Genomic DNA, 22,583 nt, shown 5'->3' on the forward strand with positions numbered 1-22,583 from the left:
ACCACAATCTTCACTTAACATCTTCTTTTAACGACCCCCTAATCCCTTGCAGGGTGGAGTCTGAGCAACTGAATAGAGCTAGAATAGAGTATTTTAATGGCCGGATGCCTTGCCTGTTGCCAGTGTGAAGTTTATGTTCGGCAGATATATCCTCAGAAATATCCTCCTCTACCTAGGATTGAACTCACAGCCTCCTGATTGTGAGGTGAGAGCTCCACTTCTAGGCCACTGCCTCATTCCTGACTTACCACCACGACGGAGCCCCAAATTTCTGTCACTGAGCAAGGCGATTGTTAAGTGAGCTTTCCCCATTTTGTGACCTTCTTTGCAGCAATTGTTAAGCAACACGGTCGTTGAGTGAATCCAGCTTCCCCATTGACTTTGCGGGGCAGACGGTGGCAAAAGGGGACCACGTGACACCCCCTCCCCTTCCAGGACACTGCAACCATCCTAAGTACATGCCAGTTGCCAAGCATCTGAATTTTGATCACGTGACTATGGGGATCGTAAGTCTGGAGAGTGGTCCTCTCCTAAGTCGTCCTTTTCAGTGCCATTGTAACTTTGAACGGTCACTAAATGAACTGTGGTAAGTTGAGGGCTTTCTCTGTTTAAGCTTAATAAAAGCGGGAGAAGATCCAGGGGAGACATGTTTGCTTTGAATTCCTTCAAAGGGCTGGAGAGCATCCTTGTTTTCACCTGATCCGGAAGGAAAGACAAGAAGCAACAATGGCTGTTTTTTTTTTCCCCCTTCCTCTTCTTCCTCTTCTCTTCCTTCTCTTCCTCCTCTGCCTCCACCTATTTCCCCCAAATGGTACTTCGATAGGAGATGGTCTCCAGCCTTCCACCTCTAATGGTTCCTTGTTTGGTGGAGTTGGCTCCGCCTCTTACCTGGCTGGTGAATCCCCTCCCACCAGGGTGCATTGCTAAGACTTCTTCCCATTGCTTTCACCTTTCCTCTTCTTTTCAAGGCTTCAGTTTCTCCCTGGACTGTAAAAATACCTGCCCGGGGAGTGCTTCCCCCACCCCCACAAAAGCAGCAGAGTTCTCATTTTATATCTCCTGCGGGCTCTCGCACAGCGGGAATTTATTGTACATTCGACCTGCCCAGCATTGAGTGCAAATGAACTCGGATGGCTGTTCTTTGAGATCAGCTTTATTTTCCAGGAGGGTTTGTACAGTGGGTCAGTGTTATTGTTGAAACATATGTGACTTCTTCCCCCCCCATACAAAAATAACTCAAATTATGTCCCCATAAAAATAGGCGGTGTTGATGAGAAACACGTGGAAGGCTCCGATTTTGATATTTGAGGCCTTTGCAACTTGGAGGCTTCAAAATTTGACACAGCAAATAAACCTCTCTCTTTCTCTCTCTCTCTGTCTCTCTCACATCTATCTATCTATCTATCCATCCATCATCTATCCTATCTATCTATCTATCTATCTATCTATCTATCTATCTATCTATCTATCTATCTATCTATCTATCTATCTAGCCAGCTAACTATCATCTCTATCTATATCTATCTACCCATCCATTCATCCGTCTATCTCATTACCTATCATCTATCTACCTCTATCGTCTCTATCAATCTATCTCCTCATTATCTATCTCATTATCTATCTATTATTTATCTATCTCATCATTATTTGTCTGTCTGTCTGTCTGTCTAGCACCTACCTACTTATCTACTTATTTATTAAATGTACATGTTGCCTATCTCACTATCAGGTGATTCATCTTCAAATGTGAATCTGGAACTCAGTTAAGTCTTTTCAAACCCTGATTGTGGCCAAAGCGGCTTCGGTTCCCACCATCCTCAGGCAGCATCCACACAAGGGTTGAGAGAGCTGTTGGGGCTGCCAGCCTGACCTGGTTGGGTGGGGAATTCTGGGAGTTGAAGTCCACCCGTCTTAAGGTTGCCAAAAAACCACTGACCTGGATCCCTAACTTTCCAACCAGCCTCTCCGCTCCACAAGGAAGTTCTCTGGAAAACGTGGAGAGCAGAATTTTTAACGTCTAATCACTCTTTAAAAGCTTCTTTTGGTTTCTACTCATCAGATGGTCGTTAGAAGCTGCCAATCAAGTGAAATAAGAATTTAAGAAATTACTTTGGAGGTCAACTGGCCACCCAATCAAATCGAACCCACCAAGATTTCAGAGTCCTGGTCTTCCTTCTCCACCTTTCCAGGGCCTTTTCTTAAGAAAGGTTATTTTGTTCTTCTTTGGCCCAGAGAAGCCATGGCAGGCTGCTTCGGTCAACGGGGGCATTTAAAAAATGGGACAATAAATATCCTTTTTTTTTCCTTTCCACTCAGCCGCCTACAAACACAAAGTAGGTCAGAAGTTTTGCAGCTGCTCGCCTCTGTTCATAAACACAGATCAAAACAGAGAAAAAATATGAGAGCATGTTATGTCTGCGGAAAAGTCAATTTGGTTTGTGTTTACCGATTCTTCTTTTATAGAGGAGCAATCTGGCCCTTAATTTTGAAAATGACTTGCGGTACGCAGCCAGCCTTCTCGGAGCTATTTCTGGCTCTTGGTCCTTCTGAGTTCAGTTGCTGCAAACCGTAGGTGGCCCAGAGGCAGCATCAGCTCCCCTTTATGTTACAGGTAGCCCTCAAATCAGGACCATCACTGAGCCCGACATTACAGTCGTAAGTTGAGAGGGTCATAAAGACGGTCAATATGTGACTAGAGCTCATTTTATGACCTTTTTGGCAGTGGTCATTAAGTGAAACCCATTGTTTTTCTCCAGGAAATGACAAACGAACATCAGTTTCTGTCAAAAATCTGGTAAATCACAGTCTTGTGTCTGTAAATGCAGGCTGGCTGCCATGTGCCCAGATGGGGTCGCAGGACCATGGGGGCGGGGGGAAGGGGGGTAGATGTGGAACTTCAAAACTGGGTCTTAAGTCCCATTTTCCAACTGTAAATAAGTCACTATTCATAAGTCAAGAACGATCTGAATTTGTCTAAATATACGTATGCTCTCTCTAACCTTTTAAGAGAAGAAAAGTGGAAGAGAGAAGGAAAGCAATGTGCTGGGAAATCCGGCCGTGCAAAACTGTTTAAAAATCACTTTTTTTCCCGCTTCTTCTTTCCTAAAATCTTCTTTGCAAGCTTATTTTCCCTGCTCGAAAGAAGGCTGCAGCCCCTGGCTGTATCGATTATAGTGGTTTTTGCTCAAATAGCCCAAATTCTCCCCGCAGATTGCAAAACCCACTTCAAACCCGTAAAAGCCGTAAAACCCATAAATATCTGGATCGGGAGCCCCGAAGGGGATGATCACAACATAGACAAACCACATTCTGCTGGTAGAATGCAGGTGCTTAAAAAGAGCCACGCACGGTAGAAGAAGAATGGCCTGAAGGAAGAATTATATCTTTGCCCAAAGCTGGGAAGATAAAGCAGGTCTCAGAATTGCATAAATTGCATAAATCACTTGAGTTTTTTTTTAAAAAGGAAAAGGAAGAAAACAAACATAGGTGAATTTTAAGTGGGTTTTTCTTGATGCATTCCACCCCCCCACACACCCCCAGTCCTGTCCTCCAACTTTGCCCATCGTCTGAATGCTAAAAAATTCCAGCCTTGAGGTTGGCTGAGCAAACTCCCCGTGATGTCAGAGAGCAAGAGTCAAAAACAAGAACAACAAAAGGGGATTTGTGTCCTTTTGAGGTGGGGAAAATAAAATAAAAAAAAAAGACTGATGTGTTTGGAAGGGGTGCGTCACCATCCAGTGTGGGGAAAGGAAAGCCGCGGTGCCCCGAATGCTACACACCTTGTGGGTTTCCTTTCCAGCAAGATTCTTTTCCCCCCCACTCTCCTCTCCAGAAATGTTTGCCAACGTCACAGTGTGGGCTAAGCTGTCCCCAAGGTTGTGCAAGGGAAGCTAGGCACAAAGGCACACTCTGTGACCTGACGCACTTCGGCGTGCCAGAGCGATGCGTCTGATCGGCTCCGATCCAACCCTCTGGGTCAGGCCAAACCTTTCTGCCGAGCGAGCCTGAGAGGAGCTTTGCCTTCTCTTTGGGGTCCCGAAAGTGGATCCCTTTCAGAAAATTAACTGGATTCGAGGAAGGGCTGGATGGAATCGGGTCTAGGTGCCATTCAGGCGCCAGCTTAGGGGCGAAAGCCGCCGGTGCTCTGTACATCCAGCGGAGGTGATAGGTGGATAAGGCAAGGCGGTAAAGCAGGACGTTAAACCAGTCCCTGTCTCTGGAATAGAAAGCATTTCCTTCCATCTTCTTTTTGAATTCCCCACTGACTGTAGAAGGGGGGTGATGTGAATCTACAGAAGCTCAAAATTAGGATATAGAGTAAGGGTGTTGGAAGGGACCTTGGAGGTCTTCTAGTCCAACCTGCTTTATTCAGAGGCAGATGCTTTCATGAGCCGCGACTGACAAATATGGATTCTTTTGACTCAAATGTATGACTTGCAAAATGTGCTGCTTCTTTCGTCCTCCTTTCCTTCCTTCCTTCCTTCCTTCCTTCCTTCCTTCCTTCCTCTTTTCTTTCTCTCTCCCTTCCTTCTTTCTTTTCCTTCCTTCCCTCCATCCCTCTCTCTATCTCCCTCCCCCTTCCTCTCCCTTTCTTTTCTTTCTTTCTTTTTTCTTTCTTTCTTTCTTTCTTTCTTTCTTTCTTTCTTTCTTTCTTTCTTTCTTTTTCTTTCTCTTTCTTTCTTTTTCTTTCTTTTCTTTTATTTCCCATCCCCCCAACACCCCCTTCCTCACCTTCTTCACTTTTAAAACCCCAATGTTTGTCTTTAATTCCTGAAATCCAAAAAAAAACAGCTGAAAAGAAGGCTAGATAACCGGGCTGTTTCCCTGTTAGCTACACTCCCCCATCAAGGGAGCTTGTTCAACTTTTGGACAGCATGTCTCTCTGGAGGCGTGGGCTGAGGCCCCCCCCTCCCCCCCCATCAATGTTTGCACAAAAGCTTTAGGTGAAAAACTGGATTTTTGAAAAAGTGGTTTCAGGTTTCTGCCGCCTTGGAATTGGACTTTGCTGCGATTTGGTCTAGCCCATCCCCCCAAATAAAATAAAATAAAAGAGAACCAACCCTTGGCCTAGATTGCTCTCTGGTGGCAGATTCGGGAATTTAGCACACTGTGCATGTTCAACGTTGACAGCATATACCGATTGGAAAGTTCAGAACCTGGGGTAGATAGGGGAGAAAAAAATAAGCTGGAAATAAAATCCTAAATTGCATTAACAGAGGGGTAGAATCAAGATGAAGGGAGCTACCACCACCACCCTATAAATAAAGCCTTAGTAAGGCCACACCTAGAGTACTACACCCAGTTTTGGTCACCACACTATAAAAAAAACCCCTGAGGTTCTAGAAAGAGTGCAGAGAATAGCAACCAGGATGATTAGGGGACTGGAGGCTCAAACATATGAAGAACAGTTGCAGGAACTGGGCCTGGCTAGTCTAGGGAAGAGAAGGACCAGCGGAGACAGGATTCCAATATTCGAGGGGCTGCCACAGAGAGGAGATGGGAGTCAAGCTATTTTCCAAAGCACCTGAAGGCCAGACAAGGAAGAATGGATGGAAACTGAACAAGGAGAGATTCAACCTGGAAATAAGGAGAATTTTTTTCTGACAGTGAGAACAGTCAACCAATGGAACAGAAGTTGCCTTCAGAAGTTGTGGGAGCTCCATCACTGGAGGCTTTCAAGAAGAGACCGGACTGTCATCTGTCAAAATCGATGTAGGCTTTCCTGCTCGGGCAGGGGGTTGGGCTAGATGACCTCCAAGGTCCCTTTGAACTCTGTTAATCTGTAAAAGGAACCAGCAAGCCACCCCAATGAGGTGCATGCCAGTCAAATCCCCAGGAGAGATCCTTGACTTAGAGAAAAGTGAAGAATTGAATCAGACATGGCTGATCCGGCTACATTGCAACACACCACCCACAGGTATGGCACATGACAAAACACGACAGGATTCTTTGCAAGCAGGAATTGTTGGTTGTATTTGCACAATAAAAGTACGCAGAGCTGCGGAGCTGGAGACAGTCAGGTTAAATAAATAGACCGAATGTTGTGCGTGCCTGAGGAGATTCCTCGTTCCTGGAATCTCCATGCATTAATATCACATCCTGGTCTGTCAGGTGAGGTGTCAAATGGAGTCATCTGAACATTTCAGAAAAACCCCACAACCAAGTTCACGACGACCAGTTTGAGTCTGTGAAAAAAATGGCTCTGCCTGAAGTTTTCTGAAAGGATTCTGAAGTGTTTCTCACACACAATAACACTCTAACACTGACGAGAGCTATTTGGAGAACGGCAAATGTTGGGACAAGCTTCTTCCCAGACCAAGTGAGAACTTACTAACTGCAGATTAAAAGGTGGATGGAGTAACCTGTCTTGGGACTGTCCCCTTTGAGGTTTGAAGCTGATGTAACTTAGCGCAGAGAAAGGAAAACTAGCAGACCAAGGTTAGAATCTTCTAGGCAAGATGTGAAGGTTCCCCATGAAGATATGAACAGATTCGTGTTGCCCCAATGTCAATCTCTACCTGAAGGATGGAGAGTGGAATCCATCCAGGTAGAAGTTAGGGAGGTGCAAAGTATCTCATTTCAGAGATAGGAGAGAATGGTTGTAGTTTGGAGACGAAGTGTGAGGTCTTTGGTGTTCTCTGAGCTTGATGGTTTTCTTGCAGTTGTTTTGTGACCCAACTAGGAAACATCATCAGTGCTAAAAGTTTTCCCCACTCCCTTCTAACACTGATGATTCCCCCTAGTTTGGTCATGAAACGTCTCCAAGAAAACCACCAAGCTCAAAGGACCCCACAGAGAGATGCAATATTCTGTAGAACTTCAGAGGTTGCTTCCCATACTGTCCACAAATAAATCCTTAGGAACAACACCCTGTTTACTCTCGGAAAACATTCAGATATCCCCTGGAACGACCAGCTCAGCACAGTCTCCAGGAACGGAAGGGATACGTGTGAAGACCTCCAGAACGAGAAACGTAGACCTTACTTGTGTAACTCTTCTGTTACCGTTTGTGAGACATTAGGGGCCACTTGGACTCATCCATGGCCTTTTTGCCCCACAGAACAGTTGAAGTTTTTCTGGGACATGATTAAAAAGTCAGGACGGAAGCTACAACAGGGCATTGAAGACTTGTCTATAGAATGTGCAACATTACACGTGGATTTGACTTCCCAGTTGCAGATCCATCTTGATTTTTTGACCCCCGATGCTCCCTGGATTTTAGAAAGCTCTGAAATCAAGAGATCCTTCAGGTGAATCCATGCAGCAAACTCACACATGCCTGTGAGATTGTGGCTGGGCACATGAGGTCTGGAGGCCACCGACCTCCTTATGCTCTGGAACATTTCTTGCACGTCCATCGCAACAAGGGTCATTGGAGCTCCAGAAGCTCAGTGTCCATCCATTGGAGGCCAAAGATGAGGATGGCCATCATCTTGAACGAAGAAGTCCCCACAGAAACTTAAACAGGGATGGGAAACCATCCTGAGTTGATCTACTCAATGAGAGGCCTTCAACATAGTTGGAACACTTGGCCAACACCACTCCTGTAGACACTCAAGGACTTCCTTTAACTGTCAAAACCGGCTGCCATTTGAGGCTACAACTCTTCCTTCTGACATGCCAGCCCAGACCCAAGGAAGGCAACAGGTACCTTCTTCTTCTTCTTCTTCTGGCCAGAAACTCGAGAAAATAGCCACAGGCAACCAGACCCGCTCTTTGCTGGCCTTGCTGAGAACTCTCCAAGCTTCAGCAAGTTCGCTTGCTTTCCAAGATGGCCTTCCAATCATCAGCCCACGAGTGCAACCGGTGGCAAGAAGGTGGGAGCTGCAGATGCTTGTTGTGGCAGGCGGTGAAAAGCACGTGCTCCCAGGTGGGACTCCGTTCCACTCCTGGGAGAGAAAGGAAAAATGGCGCGTGAAGATGTGCAAATTGGTCCACCTTTTGGCCTCTCCAAGGGTTGCCTTCCCCAGCACCAGCCCTCCCCGCCTTACCTAAGATATCAGGCCTGTCATCAATCAGTACATGTCCAGAGACGATGGTCTTATCCCGGGTGAGAATCACGTGCTCCAAAAATTCGTGTCCGAAATGCTTCTCTATCCAAGCGAACTGGAAAGCAGCAGAGGACATGAAGGTGAAAACACGTGGCTGGAGAAAACTTTTGTCTGTAGGATGGGGACAGCGATAAAACGAAAGCTTCCCAGACTCGTTTTTAGGCCGAGACAAACAGCGTATCAATTTAATACGCAAATAAATTAAAATAAAGAAAACATGGGGGCAAAGGGTTCCCGCCAACAAGCCAGCTGCGAGAAGGAAGAGAGCTGGAAGGTGAGGTTAAATCAGACCAATTCCTTTAACGCCGGCACTGTTTAGCGTGCCTTCGTATAAAATCCTGGTTCTCCTGATTTCACCAGTGAGTAACTCAAGATTTGTTGAGCAGGCTTTACCTTTTCATACGGGCAGTAGCGATACTTCTTGATGGGACTCGTGCATATGAAGACTTCAGTCCTACCATAAAAAGAGAGAACGAGAACCACTCATATTTCTCAGTTATTTTTCCACAACTGGGTTCTGACTCTCCAACGGAACCTTCTATGCATGGAAACAAAAAGGAACTGATTTGTGATGGATGGATTTGGTTGACAAAGAGTTTTCCGCTTCCTAGGTCTTCTACAAACTGGAATGCTTGGGCCATTTCTCCCTCAAGTTCTGGAACTTCTCCAGAAAGGGGTGGGATGTCTCACCCGCTCCCTACCCTGCCGCTTTCCTTCTACAGGATCTACTCTCCCAGCCCATTCACCAGAAAAACCAATGAGGTTCAGTTTTGAAAACAGGATTTATTTATTTTTAAACTGGAGGTTTTCAAAAGTATAACTGGACAACCATTTGACCGGGATGATCTGAAGTCTCCTGCCTTGAGTAATGGGGTTGAAGGCCTCCGAGGTCCCTTCTAGGATTCTACGTTCTATGATTCATCTAGAGAAGCACAGGGTAGGAAACACCTGGAGGATTTGCTGCTGTTCCCATTTTATGGGCTGATACTTACGCTTCTAATTCTGCCATCTCCTTCAGAGCTTCCACAGCCCCTGGCAGAGGGTTGAGCTCCATGAAAAAGTTCTTGGATTCCCAAATACTGATAGCCTTTTCCTGTAAAGTGAGAGGAGCGGGGAGAGAGAGAGAGAGAGAGAGAGAGAAAACACAGGTGCAAACAACAGCACATAACAGATAACAGATAATCAGAGTTGGAAGGGACCTTGTAGGTCATCTAGTCCAACCCCTCACCCAAGCAGAAGACCCTGCATAATTTCTGACAGATGGCAGGCTTCGTGAAAGCTTCCAGGGATGAAGCTCCCACAACTTCTGAAGGCAGTTTCTGTTCCAGGGGTTGATTATTCTCACTGTCAGAAAATTCCTCCTTATTTCTAGGTTGAATCTCTCCTTGTTCAGTTTCCATCTATTATTCCTTGTCTGGTCTTCAGGTGCTTTGGAGAATAGCTTGACCCCTTCCTCCTCCTCCCTGGGGCAGCCCCTCAAATATTGGAAGGCTGCTCTCCTGTCTCCCCTGGTCCTTCTCTTCCCTAGACTAGCCAAGCCCAGTTCCTGTAATCGTTCTTTGTATGTTTGAGCCTCCAGTCCCCTAATGAAGGCAACCAAAGACCAGCGACGTGTCTCCAAACATGTGGAATCCAGGAGACGATCTAGAAATGATACAGGTAGTCCTCAACTTACAACCGTTCATTTAGTGACCATTCCAAGGTACAACTTCACTGAACAAAGTCACTTAGGGACCATTTTCCCCACTTACAACCCCTGCTACCTCCCCAGGGTCTCGGGATCAAAATCCAGACTCTTGGCAACTGTCCCACATCTATGACAGTTGCCGTGTGATTCCCCCTTTTGGTGACCTCCTGACAAGCCAGGCCAACAGATAAAGCAGATTCGCTTAACAACCATGTTATTAACTTCATCAGTGCAGTGATTCGCTTAATGAGAGCGGTGTGGTGGCCTCGAGGTGGAGCTCTCACCTCACAATCAGGAGGCTTTGAGTTCGATCCTAGGCAGAGGCAGATATTTCTCTCTCTGGGCACACTGAGAATATATCAGCTGAACAAAACTCCGCACTGGCAACAGGAAGGGCATCCGGCCAGTAAATACTCAGCTTCTAATACTTAGAACTGGAGATCAGGACCAGAAACAAAGGATGGGAGAGAAGCAACCTCAAATTAAGGAGAAGCTTCCTAACAGTGAGGACAGTTAACCAATTAACCAGCCGTTCTGGCTGGCCATCAGAAGTTGTGGGTGCTCCAACACTGGAGGCTTTTAAGAAGAGAAGGGACAGGTGTTTGTCTGAAATGTATAGGTTCTCCTGCTTCAGCAAGGGGCTGGACTGGAAGACCCCCAAGGTCCCTTCCAGCTCTATCCTATTCTGAAGAATAAGGAAGGCCTCTACACCCCGGAGTAAAGCTAAACAGTGCAGTGGACGGTCCCTGAAGCGGGTACAGAGCTCCTGAGCCTGAAATGGATTGGGGAGCCTTTGGCTGGGGGCCCAGCGGCCAGCAAACCTTAATCCCCTCCCTCCCCAGCAGCAAACTGAGACTGCCGGGGAGGTTTTGGGCATGCAGAAAAGGTGCTGAAATCCTTGGAGCGCCCGACGGCCGGGGAGCAAAGGAGCAGCGGCCGGTCAGCCCCACCTTGTTTACTCTGCTTCCCCGGTCGCCCTCCGGACGTTTCCCCCGAAGGTCATCGGTGTGTGTGTGTTGTGTGTGAGGTCGGGACTCACGCTCAGTCCAGGCTGGAGCTTCCCGTATTGCTCCGAGACCCAGAAGCCCCGCCGCTCGTCCAGCGCGATGTAGGGCAGGTCCGGGTACCGGGCGCGGTACTTCTCCAAGAACCCCCCCTCGAAGTCGGCCAGCACCCCGTCCATGTCCACCAGCACCCGCAGCGGCCGGGAAGGAGGAGCAGCAGCCGAGCGCCCCGAATGCGCCCGGCCGATGCCCGCGCCCAGCAGAGGCGCCCAGGCGCGCAGGACCCGCTGCGGGTGCCGGAGGAGGCTGCGGGTGCCCCGGCACATCATGGCCGGGTAGGGGCGTCTCTGGGCGGGGAGATGGAGGAGGGGGGAGGTCCTGACCCCCTTCAGGGCAGGACCCGGCCTCTCCGGCCACCTTCGCTCCCCCCCCCGCCCCCGGCCTTTGCCGCAAGATCCGCAGGTCACAGAGGGAGGGAGGGAGGGAGGAAAGCGCCCGGCGGCCACTGCGGAACTCGGGGCTCGTGGATGGGCTGGAGGCTGGAGGGGAAAGAATGGAAAGAAGGAAGGAAGGAAAGAAAGAACGAGGGAGGGAGGGAGGAAGGAAAGAAGGAAGGAAAGAGAGGAAGGGAGAAAGGAGGGAGGGAGGAAGGAGGGATTAGAAAGAAGGAAGGAAGGGCAGGAGAGAGAAAGAGGGAGGGTCCAAGGAAAGGAAAAGAAAGCGAAGGGAAAGAGAGAAAAGCAAACAAGCAAGGGACGTTGCTCGCCAGCGCCAAAGCGTCCCAGCGAGCCGCGGGAGCTGCTCCGGTTCAGCCCAGCTCCTCCAGCCCCTTCCCTCCAGCTACCGGCCCGGCGGGGTCCGCTTCTCCTTGCCGTCGCTCTGCAAAAGGGCGGCGGGGGTGGCTGGGTAACGTGCCGGGGGCTCCTCTTTCCGGGCCAAACCGGACCTCGCTCCGGCCTCTCCGCTCCTTTCCCCGGGTGCAGAACTGACGATGCGGAACCGTTGCGGGGCTCAGGGAAGCGGCAGGGGAGAGGAAGGCGAACCAGGACAGGGGTGGGGTGGAAGGGGCAGGGTCCTGCGTGGGTTTCCCAGGAAATAAAGCCAGAAAGGGGGGTGGGGGCTGCTTCTCTCTTCCTAAGGGAGACTTCAAGCATCCTCTAAATTTCACTTAAGCTTCTTAAAATGACCAGCTGGTGGTCTCCCCATTGCGGTCACTAAAGGAGGACAATTTATAGAACCAATTGGGCAGACTTCTTTTGAGCCAAACATCTCAGGGTTTTCCCAAAGGTGCTTTTTCAAGAGGCAACTGGACTTTCTGGTCCAGCAAACCTCCCTCTGAATTCTAAACCTGAAAGGCTACTGCCCTGAAGACCCCAGAAGTGATTCTGACAGGAGCCGGATTCAGATTGTGCTCTCTAGTCAAGGAGGGTGCCAGGCCAATGGAAGTCCAGGAATTGGAGCGTCTGGGCACTAATTAGGACATTGGGCGGTCTTTCCTGAGTCTGACTACTAAACCCTGTTGGCTGTCAGATTACTAAACACAACATAACACCGCAATCAGGCTTAATGTGATAGACTTACAGTGCCAGTGTATATACCAATGTGTATGTATGTATGTATGTATGTATGTATGTATTTATTTATGCATGTATGTATATGTATATGTATATTAGGCTCATGTACACATATTGTGCATTGACAATAAAGGTTTGAACTTTGAACTTCGACTTCTGGTCTTCGATGGTCTTCCTGGAAGATGGATCCCTTCCATTCTTCCGGCTGAGGTCCCCCACCTAGGCAGGTTCCAGGTCCCTGGCAAGTCTCAGACACCTGCTGGGGTGCCTGAATCCTGCTGGGGTGAAGGAGCGTTTCTTCCATGGCAGGAATCAAAGAAGGTTGAGGCTTCCTCCTCTATTTTTAAATGGCATAAGTTTAGACGGAGAAGACCCACCTGATAAAACGGAGACCTCGTCACATTAAACGCTGCTGCGTTATAAAAGACAGGCAATAAAGCAAAGCCAGAATAACAGAACACTGGAGTTGGAAGGGTCCTTGGAGGTCTTCTAACCCAACCTCCTGCTCAGCCAGGAAACCCTACCTATACCATTCCAGACCACTGGTTGTCCAGTGTCACAAATGCCTAGAGAACAAATATCTTTTTTTTTTTTTTTTGGTCCCTGGATTAGTGAAAGAGCCAAAAGCCCATTTTCTATGGAGCAAGATTAAGAATCTAATATACATTTTGGATTATTTATCTATTCGGGTTTTCTCCCGCGTATGATCCAATCTTATGTGGGAGAAAACCCGAATAACCAAAGATCCACATACAAATACCCGCGAGAACCTCAGAAAACAAATATATATATATATAAATTGCACTATATACTATATATATATTTATTAAAGATAGTGCAAAACACATTTATTTAATAATGATGTGCACATGTTTAATATATATATATATATATTAAACATGCTGTGCACATCATTATTAAATGTGTTTTGCACTATCTTTAATAAATATGTATAGTATATAGTGCAATAATGATATTTTGTTTAATTATATGTAGATAATATAGTATATAGTGCAATAATGACATCATGTTTAATTATATGTAGATAATAGATATCATTTTCACAATTTGCAGTCTGCATGAAGCTCCCCTCCCCCTTTTCAGCAAAAAGGGCGGGGCCACGGGCACTGTTGTGGAGCCACTGCGCGTGCGCGAACTCCCCCCCCCAGAGCAGGAAGCAGCCCTCTCGGTTCGCCCACTTCCGGGTGGGAGGCGATCCCCATGGCAACGCCCCCAGCCGGGCTCCCGCGCCGCGCGCCGGAAGTGACGCTCCAAAAGCGCGGCCCCCGATTGGCCCTGCGCGGCGCCGAGGTCGCTCCCGCTGCGTCTGGAAGAGCAGGAGGTAGAGGCGGCTCCTCCGCGGCTGACCCGGCCGGGCCTTTCCCTCCCCCGCGCCGCCATGGCGTCCGCCCTGGAGCAGTTCGTCAACAGCGTCCGGCAGCTCTCGGCCCAAGGTGAGACGCAAGGCCGGGCGCGCACGTGGAGGCCGCTGCCGCCCTCCAGCCCCGAGCGGCCTCCGAGAAAGGGGAGCCGGGAAGGGAGCCCGCCTCCCAGAGGTGTCCGTTGGCTGCCGCGTCTGTCTGTCTGTCTGCAGGAGGGGCGGGGCTTCGGGGCCCCGCCTCTTGGCTTGGAAACCCCTCGCGGGCAAGGGAGGGAGCAAAGCAGCCCTTCCCCAACCTGGCGCTCCCGGGCTGGCTGGGAATCTGGGTGGGGGAAGGGGCTGGCTAGCTGGAGAATCAGGATGGGGGCGGGGGGGCTCGCTCTGCCTGTTCACAGCTTGGCTTTTCCCTTCCCAGGCCTCTGGGATCGCCTGGTGGTCTCCTGTCCAAAGCCCAATTCTCCTGGCTGAGCTTTTCGAAGGTCAATGGGTGGCCTTCTGTGGGGCAGCCCCACTCCCCACCTACCTGGGACACGCACCTTTCCCCTTCTAAACCCTCCCTCCCCAAGGATCGCTCTTTGCTTTTTGCTCCTTCTGGATTCTGCCTCTCTAACTAGCTCGACTTTTGGTTTGAATTTTTTTTTTATTTTCAAAATGAGCCGAACTCTGGCTGGCATGGAAGAACATCTTAAAGCATGAAAGTCTTCCACGGAAGTCTTCTTTGCAGCCACAGCTTTAGTCGATAAAAGAAAAATAAACCCTTAAAGAAAAAGAAGAAAAAACAATTCAATAACTATTGAATTCTACTGTATGGTGCAATATTAATGCAATATCAGGGTTTTAAATGTGTGGAATGTGAGGGATGTGTGTTTATGTTTATTTTCATAGTCATAAATTGTACACTGAAGATGGTATTTAATTTCGATGTACGAGGTTCAATGACAATAAAGTAAATAGATCCTTAAAGAAAAAGAAATAAATCCATGTTCTTTAGAACAATGAGGTAGCTTTATGACCCCTGGTTTTCTACTTTTGCGAGGTGTTTCAGCCTCCCTGGGGAGACGCAGTTTATAAGCTGCTGGTTTTGGCTCTCTTTCGTTAAAGTCTTTGTCTATAAAAGCAATATTTCTCAGCTTGGAAGTTGGTTTTAAGGTCCTAACTTTGCTCTGGAAAATCTCAGAAGAATCTACTCCCTTTCGTTGCTTCAGTCCGGTGGCAAATTTTTGTCTCGTTTTGAACTTCATTCTATCCTTCTAAAAATCCCTGACTTGGGTGCTTTCTAATTTCATGTTATTTGTAGAAACACAAAGAATTGTTTTAATTATTTTCCAAATAGTTTATCTTCAGTTTTATGACTGTTACATATATGCAGAGATTTATGAAAATTGTATATTTACATAGGTGTGGGTGTGTTGTTTTGGGGAATTTAAATTTTAGGAGATTTACGTGCAAGACTCTATCCTAGGTTGAACTGTTTTCATTCAGGGATTGAAATGGTCAGATTTCAGCTGGGGTGCTGTCCATGGTATTAATCTGGCCTCTAATCTATTCCTAGCCTAGCATTATTGTGATGTGAAAATTAACTGTTGGTAAGGGAGTCTAGAAAACAATTCGGTCCATAAAAACCTTCTGAAATAGTGTAGAATAAAAATATTAATAGAGCGCCTTTTCTACAATTTGTTGTTTTGTTTTGTAGAGCTGATTATGTGACACCTTCCTCTAGTTTCTTGAGCGCTTATTAATTGAGACATGCCCTCCCTGCTGTATATTTTTTAATTATAGTATTGGCTTGATTTTTTACTGCTTTGCTTTTATGACATAGACGGCTGTTCTTGTGATATTTGCTGTTTGTAGAGCGGGTTATTATTCATAGGGCAGAGAGTGATGGATCCTCTTTCTCCCCCTCACTTTCCAACCTTTTCGCCTTTCTCAGGGCAAATGACTCAGCTTTGCGAGCTGATCAACAAAAGTGGAGAACTGCTAGCGAAAAACCTCTCCCATTTGGATACCGTGCTCGGGGCACTCGATGTCCAGGAACACTCCCTGGGCGTGTTGGCTGTTTTGTAAGTGACCTTCGTTTATTGGAAGCTCCTCCTTCAGACTTGAATAGAGAGACAAACACGATGCTTCTTTTCTGTGAACCTTCTGCTTCATATAATTCCATTTTTTAAAATTGAAAAGTAAGCTTTGCAGATCCTCCCTCCACTAAGCACCACAACTGGGATCAGAAGTCCATTTGTAAGTCAGTGTGGTCATATGTCAAGGCAGCCATGTGTCTGGATCCGAGATTGACATTTTCACGGTTGTTCAGCAAACCTCACAGTCACTATGCAAATGGCACATTCTTCCAGTTGGGTGGCTTTTGTTTTTGTTCTGCTGGAAACTAGCAAAAATACACTCAAAACTGGCAAAAAAGCATCGCAGTCACAATTTAAAACTGGTCATAAACTGGTTGCCAAACAGCAGGAATGTGGCTCTGTGAGCATAGTGAGGAGGTTGTGCATTTTATGATAGCTGGAAGGGCCCATAAGCTCCTGTTCTGCACTCCTAACACAAAGACTACCTGTATTTCTTTCTCCCACATTTATTAACTAGCTGTAGATGTTCATTCAAGTCATAAGAGTGGCTGCATACAGCAAGTACACTAAAAACCCGCAACCCGGCCATCTGACCCACTTAACGTGCCCTTCGCGGGGGTTTAAGGAGCTCTGGCAGGGTTCCCAGAAAGAGATGGCTTGCATTGTGTGCTTTGTCTTCCTTTGTAGGTTTGTGAAGTTTTCTATGCCCAGCGTCCCTGATTTCGAAACGTTATTCTCGCAGGTCCAGCTTTTCATCAGCACTTGCAATGGGGAGCACATCCGATATGCCACCGACACTTGTAAGTGGCTTCTGCCATCCTGTGAACTTTTGCCTAAAATCTGCATTGGTTTGCTAAGAGTTACGAATGAACATTGTGCTAAAAAAAATATAGAGGCTGCCGACATCATTTAATCAATCCGAATAAGATTATATCTATAGTAGCTTTATCTTTAGTGTCTGTGAGTAGGCATGGATACTAAATAACACTAACATAATTAGGAACAAATTACAGGAAAAATGGTAGGAAAAAATAACAATGCCAATAAAAAGAAAGGACTTTAATGAAAATCACTACAAGTCTATTTTTAATAAAGGAGTTGAAGCTGGACCACATAGGATCGTACTGTGCGACCTGTCCTTTCAATCAATAAAAGATCGCCTTAAAGGCTGAGAGATGGGGTTTTGATAGGCCAAAAAAGAATCACCTTTTTTTTGCTACATTCCAAACATGGTATATCTACAGCTCTACTTATTGTCTATTTTCATAGACAGGCAAGCTCCAAATGTAATTTAACAAACCTTAACAGCTTGAAGCCTTAACCTCCTCCTAGGAGTATCACTGACTTTAATGTCTGACTGAAAAGGATCTACCTGTGGACAAATGAAAGTCACTGATGTGTGATTTTTCCATGTTCTCAAATCGCTAGTTAGCACAGTCTCAGTTCCTTCTTTTTTCCTTCTCTCTAGTTGCTGGCCTGTGCCATCAGTTAACAAATGCCCTTGTGGAACGGAAGCAGGTAAGGAAGTTGAGCAGCGCAGTCCTTTAATTCTCAGGCTGCTGATCCTGGTGTGCTAATGCTGAACAATACTCACTGGAGTAGAACAGTGACGTGTAAATAAAGTATAGAAATCACAGTAAATAAACGTTTGTCCTAACTTGCCAAGTTGGTGAGATATTTTTACATCTTTGAGGCAGGGGGTATAGCTTCCTGACATCAGGACAGGTGAAGCTGTTCCAAATATGTACAAATCTCTTTTTAGCATGCATGTAGAAATTGACTCTTTTGCTTGCTCTCCAACAGCCCCTGCGCGGAATCAGCATTCTCAGGCAAGCTATAGACAAAATGCAGATGAATACCAACCAACTGACCTCAATACATGCTGATCTCTGCCAGGTGAGGATCCTAAAGTCAGGTGGGAAATGAAGTCCTCTTACTAGCAGAATAGGCCGTCCTAATAACATGATGCAGAACTGAACTAAGACTAAATGGGACATTCGCTGCCCGTCGTGGCAATTCCCTGCCCTTTTGTTGCCTGCAGTCTTTTTTAAATTTAGCTCTTCCCAAGCTGAATTTCCCCGATGTGATCAGGCTGGCTTCGAATTCCCCTACGTAGCTTCCATCTCTCTGAGGGTTGGGTTTCACACATGTCATCAGACAAAGGTCTGAACTAATTTGTGTGGACCCTTTGCACAAGGATGGCGTGAAGCAGCCGACAGCAGGGGCATACGCCCGGGGGATAAAAACAGTCCAGAGGCCAGCCACCCACCCTGCGACTCCTGTGAAAAGGGAGTGGAGTTTTGATGGCATTACTTCCTGGAAAGTACATGCTTTATCTGCCTTTAAAAGTCCAACGTGACAGTCTGAATGTCTCTGTGGTTCTAATTGATGCACCAGCCCAGAGACACAGCTACCCTGAATATCATTTCACACACCCCCGCCACCTGTATTTTGCCTTGATTGACGATTCACATTCTTGCTCCGAAGCAAATAAGACTTGCGACTGGTTTTTTTTTTTAATGTCTTAACCCTGGTCTGTTTCATTTTAGCTCTGTTTATTAGCCAAATGCTTTAAACCCGCCCTCCCGTATCTAGATGTGGACATGATGGATATTTGTAAAGAAAATGGGGCCTACGATGCCAAGCACTTTCTGTGTTACTACTACTATGGTGGAATGATATACACTGGGCTCAAAAATTTCGAAAGAGCACTCTATTTTTACGAGCAGGTAACTGTTTTCCTTCCTCTTTGGTGTCGAAAAATTTCTTGAGGGCACGAAAGCCCAGTTAAAAACCAGCAAAGTCTCTATTACTGGAAGCTGTGACTCCTTGCAGCAGAGATAAAATTGTTAGATTTTTATCCCAGTTTTTACAAAATATCTGGTCAACTCAAGGCAGTGAACATACCTAATACTCTTCCTGTTTTCCCCACAATAACAACCCTATGTTGGCCTGAGAGACAAGGACTGGGCTAAAGTCACCCTGCCAGCTTCCATGCCTAAGGTGGGACTAGAACTCACCGTCTCCTGGTTTCTGGGCCAGTATCTGAACCACTGCACCAAGCTGGGTTATTGGGGTTTTTTGCATTGTGATCCGTTAAAAGTGACGCCGAAAACGAATGTTAGTCTTTTAAAGATGTTGTTGGGCTCTTTGATTTTCCTTTCTGTAAGAGACTAAATAGCTACCTGTCTAGAAAAAGACTTCCTTTGTTGACCAGGTGTTAAGTAAGGCTACAGCCTTTCTTTTGTCCTTGGAGAATTGCTTCGAAATAGGCTTAGTTGAATTTCCATAATGTTAGGACAAAGTTGCATCACCCCAGGGCATAACCTGGATCCCCAGGACCCCAAGGTCCATCTTCTGTCTTTCTGCTGGCCGCCTCTAACCTTCCTTCCTTTATTTTTCAGGCTATAACCACCCCTGCCATGGCTGTCAGCCATATCATGTTGGAATCGTACAAAAAGTATATCCTAGTCTCCTTGATACTCCTTGGCAAAGTGCAGCAGCTGCCGAAATACACTTCCCAAATAATAGGTAGATTTGTTAAGGTGAGGCCCCAGAGATCCTGTTTGAACCAAGAGGTGGGAGGCCCGGGCATGGGGAGATTTTATTTCCTAGCTATAGTAAAGTGAGCTTGATTGAAGGAGTAGTAGAAATGTTTTGATGGGTTCAGGGCAGCAGCCTGGAAAAAATGTACTTTGCAAACGTTTTGGGGAAGAGAGAAAGCCTAACCTGTAACAGAATAACAGAACTGGAAGGGACCGGAGGTTGCCTACTCAAGCAGGAAACCTAACAACCAGTATAGGGATCAGGTGGGCCAGTCTTTTCTGGACCATGGGAGGTTGAAGTGCCCGCCCTTCTGTTCCCACAACCTTGTCCTCTTTTCCCACTGCAGCCACTTAGCAACGCGTATCATGAATTGGCGCAAGTGTATGCAACCAATAAGCCCTCTGAGCTGCGGAGTCTGGTGAACAAGCACAGCGAGACCTTTACCCGGGATAACAACATGGGCCTGGTGAAGCAGTGCCTATCCTCGCTCTACAAAAAGAACATCCAGAGGCTGACGAAGGTGAGGCATCGAGCCTGAGATTTGCCACTCCCCTGCCAAGGCTTAGTGGGGCTTCTGCCGAGAAAAAGGACTTGAGATAGATGATAGATAGATAGATAGATAGATAGATAGATAGATAGATAGATAGATAGACAGACAGACAGACAGACAGACAGACAGACAGTAGATGATAGATAGATAGATAGATAGATAGATAGATAGATAGAAATAGACAGACAGACAGACAAAGGATAGACAGATGATAAAGATAGATAAATAGATGATAGGTAGATAGATAGATAGCTATAGATAATAGATAGATAGATAGATAGATAGATAGATAGATAGATAGATAGATAGATAGATAGATATAGACAGACAGACAGACAAAAGATAGACAGATGATAAAGATAGATAAATAGATGATAGGTAGATAGATAGATAGCTATAGATAGATAGATAGATAGATAGATAGATAGATAGATAGATAGATGATAGATAGACAGACAGATAGATAGATAGATGATAGATAGACAGACAGATAGATAGATGGATGGATAGCTAGACAGACAGACAGACAGACAGACAGATAGATAGATAGTAGATGATAGGTAGATAGGTAGATAGATAGATAGATAGATAGATAGATAGATAGATAGATAGATAGATAGATAGATAGAGATAGACAGACAGACAGGATAGACAGATGATGAAGATAGATAAATAGATGATAGGTAGATAGATAGATAGCTATAGATGATAGATAGATAGATAGATAGATAGATAGATAGATAGATAGATAGATAGATAGATAGATAGATAGATAGAATTCTTTATTGGCCAAGTGTGATTGGACACGCAAGGAATTTGTCTTGGTGCAAATGCTCTCTGTACATAAAAGACAAGATACAGTCGTCAAAGAGTCAAGAAGCATAAGGTACAACATTTAATAATTAACCTTTCATTACTTTTATAACACGTAGAATTCCTTTTTATTTGCCATCCATTGCCTTGCAAAAAATAACCCTTCCCTTTCTTTTAAAACTAGGCAGTGTCTTGCAAATTCCACTTCACGGATGAGATTTTAGAGGAGGGGATAGCAGAAGAGATCACTTGTTCAGTCTCTCCATTGGGCTGTGCTTCTTCTTTTCAGACATTTTTAACACTGTCACTACAAGACATGGCGAGCCGAGTGCAATTATCGGGGCCTCAGGAGGCAGAAAAATACGTCCTTCATATGGTAAGGTTTTTTTTTGCCTTGGCTGGAAATAGAAGCTGAATAGCACAAAAGTAACCAAGCCAGGGAGAGTTTGTTTCCAAGCAAAATCCTGCTTCAACCGTGTCCTTTTTTATGCAGATAGAAGACGGGGAAATTTTCGCAAGTATCAACCAGAAAGACGGCATGGTTTGTTTTCACGACAATCCCGAGAAATACAACAACCCAGCGATGCTCCACAACATTGACCAGGAGGTAAGTGGGGTTTGATTATTCCGTCGTTAACTTAGAGCGGCCGTTAAGTGAATGGTTGTGAGTCCAGGGGCTACCAGCCTACAGTATTGGAGAATGCCGCTGCAATGCAGCTTCCACGATTCAGATGTTTTCATTAGCTTATCCAAATACAAGGAAAACTGAAGATAATGGGAAAATAAAGGAGGGAAGAGAGGAAAGTGTGGGGGAAAGAGGAAAAGAAAGAGAATAATTCTTAATATCCTAATGCAGTAGAATAAGGTCATAACATAAAACCTTCAGTTTTTCCTTTCAATAATATATGGCAGCCATTTCTATAACTGCAAACCTGTCTAAAATGAGCGAAACCCGATGTATCAAAGTTTAATTCCCCCCCCACACACCTCAAATGTCAAAGCCCAGAAGCATTTTCCTTCCAAGCCAAAACAAAATGGCGTCCTTTTCTTTAATCAAAGCAATCAGTTTAGGCATCTCGGCTAACTCCCATCAACTTTTGCAGCCCTTCGTCCACGGTGGGCTGTAAAACAGCTTCCCAGGAAATCCCTTCTGTCTTCCTTTAGATGTTGAAATGTATAGAACTTGACGAGAGACTGAAAGCGATGGATCAGGAGATCACCGTGAACCCTCAGTTTGTGCAGAAGGTAAGCACCAGGGTCATTCCGGAATCAAATGCTCTTTCACCATACTGAATTTTTCTTTTTTAAAAACAAATATCCTCATAAAAAAAATCTTGAGTCTCTGTATCAGCATAAAGGAACCAATTTCATTTGATGAGAAAACCTGGCCCTTTCTGCTGGATTCTCCTCCGTGCTCCGTGTCTGCGTAGATCACAAGACATTTTGTTTTCTGCTCTTCCAGATTCAAAACAATTCCTGTTTTTCCCTTTGCAGAGTATGGGCTCCCAAGAAGACGAATCAGGAAGCAAGCCCTCCAGTTATTCTTGAAAACCACATTTTTGCTTGCTACTCTCTTGTAAAACACACATATACATACAAAAAAAAAAAAGCTAAAGAGAGACAGCTTTAGGATTTGAGTGTTAAGAAAAAAAAAACCCCAAGAAGAAAGCAGAGAACTGTCTGTCGCATCTGAACTGAAAATGTCTTCTCAGTACTGTACGATTTGGGTGGGGAAATGCTCTACAAAGGAAGGGGGGGAAAGTCTCATTCTGTTGTGGATTTATCTTGAGATTTAACATTGTTAATGCATTAAATAATTCACTTTTTTTGTTTTATGAATGTTACTGCTTTGGCAATGGCTTCCTTTTTTTTAAAAAAAAAAAAACTTTCTTCAGAGTAAAG

At 45.7% G+C, this 22,583-nt stretch overlaps 2 protein-coding genes across 3 annotated transcripts; one reads left to right on the forward strand and one right to left on the reverse strand.

The window, feature by feature from the left end:
* Positions 1-5,945: 5,945 nt before the first annotated feature.
* On the reverse strand, positions 5,946-11,706 carry NT5M (5',3'-nucleotidase, mitochondrial). The gene is made up of 5 exons (XM_026704614.2): positions 10,778-11,706; positions 9,044-9,144; positions 8,445-8,505; positions 7,992-8,106; positions 5,946-7,889 (listed from the first exon to the last, which is right to left on the reverse strand). The coding sequence occupies exons 1-5, from the start codon at positions 11,069-11,071 to the stop codon at positions 7,747-7,749; spliced, it is 714 nt and encodes a 237-aa protein (XP_026560399.1). The 5' UTR covers positions 11,072-11,706; the 3' UTR covers positions 5,946-7,746.
* A 1,920-nt stretch (positions 11,707-13,626) lies between these two features.
* COPS3 (COP9 signalosome subunit 3) lies at positions 13,627-22,520 on the forward strand. Of its 2 annotated transcripts, none has more exons than XM_087912839.1 (12): positions 13,627-13,890; positions 15,628-15,757; positions 16,460-16,572; positions 17,241-17,290; positions 17,576-17,668; positions 18,322-18,501; positions 19,177-19,317; positions 19,665-19,838; positions 20,971-21,057; positions 21,175-21,288; positions 21,846-21,926; positions 22,176-22,520. In XM_087912839.1, the coding sequence occupies exons 1-12, from the start codon at positions 13,716-13,718 to the stop codon at positions 22,227-22,229; spliced, it is 1,392 nt and encodes a 463-aa protein (XP_087768965.1). In that variant the 5' UTR covers positions 13,627-13,715; the 3' UTR covers positions 22,230-22,520. The 2 variants fall into 2 exon arrangements, with proteins under 2 accessions (XP_087768965.1, XP_026560179.1); XM_026704394.2 differs by having other exon boundaries at positions 13,627-13,770.
* The last annotated feature ends 63 nt before the right edge of the window (positions 22,521-22,583 follow it).

The sequence above is a fragment of the Pseudonaja textilis genome, chromosome 14, assembly GCF_049901715.1.
Source record: "Pseudonaja textilis isolate UNSWEBS1 chromosome 14, rPseTex1.2, whole genome shotgun sequence".
In the NCBI taxonomy this organism is placed as follows: Eukaryota; Metazoa; Chordata; class Lepidosauria; order Squamata; family Elapidae; genus Pseudonaja; species Pseudonaja textilis.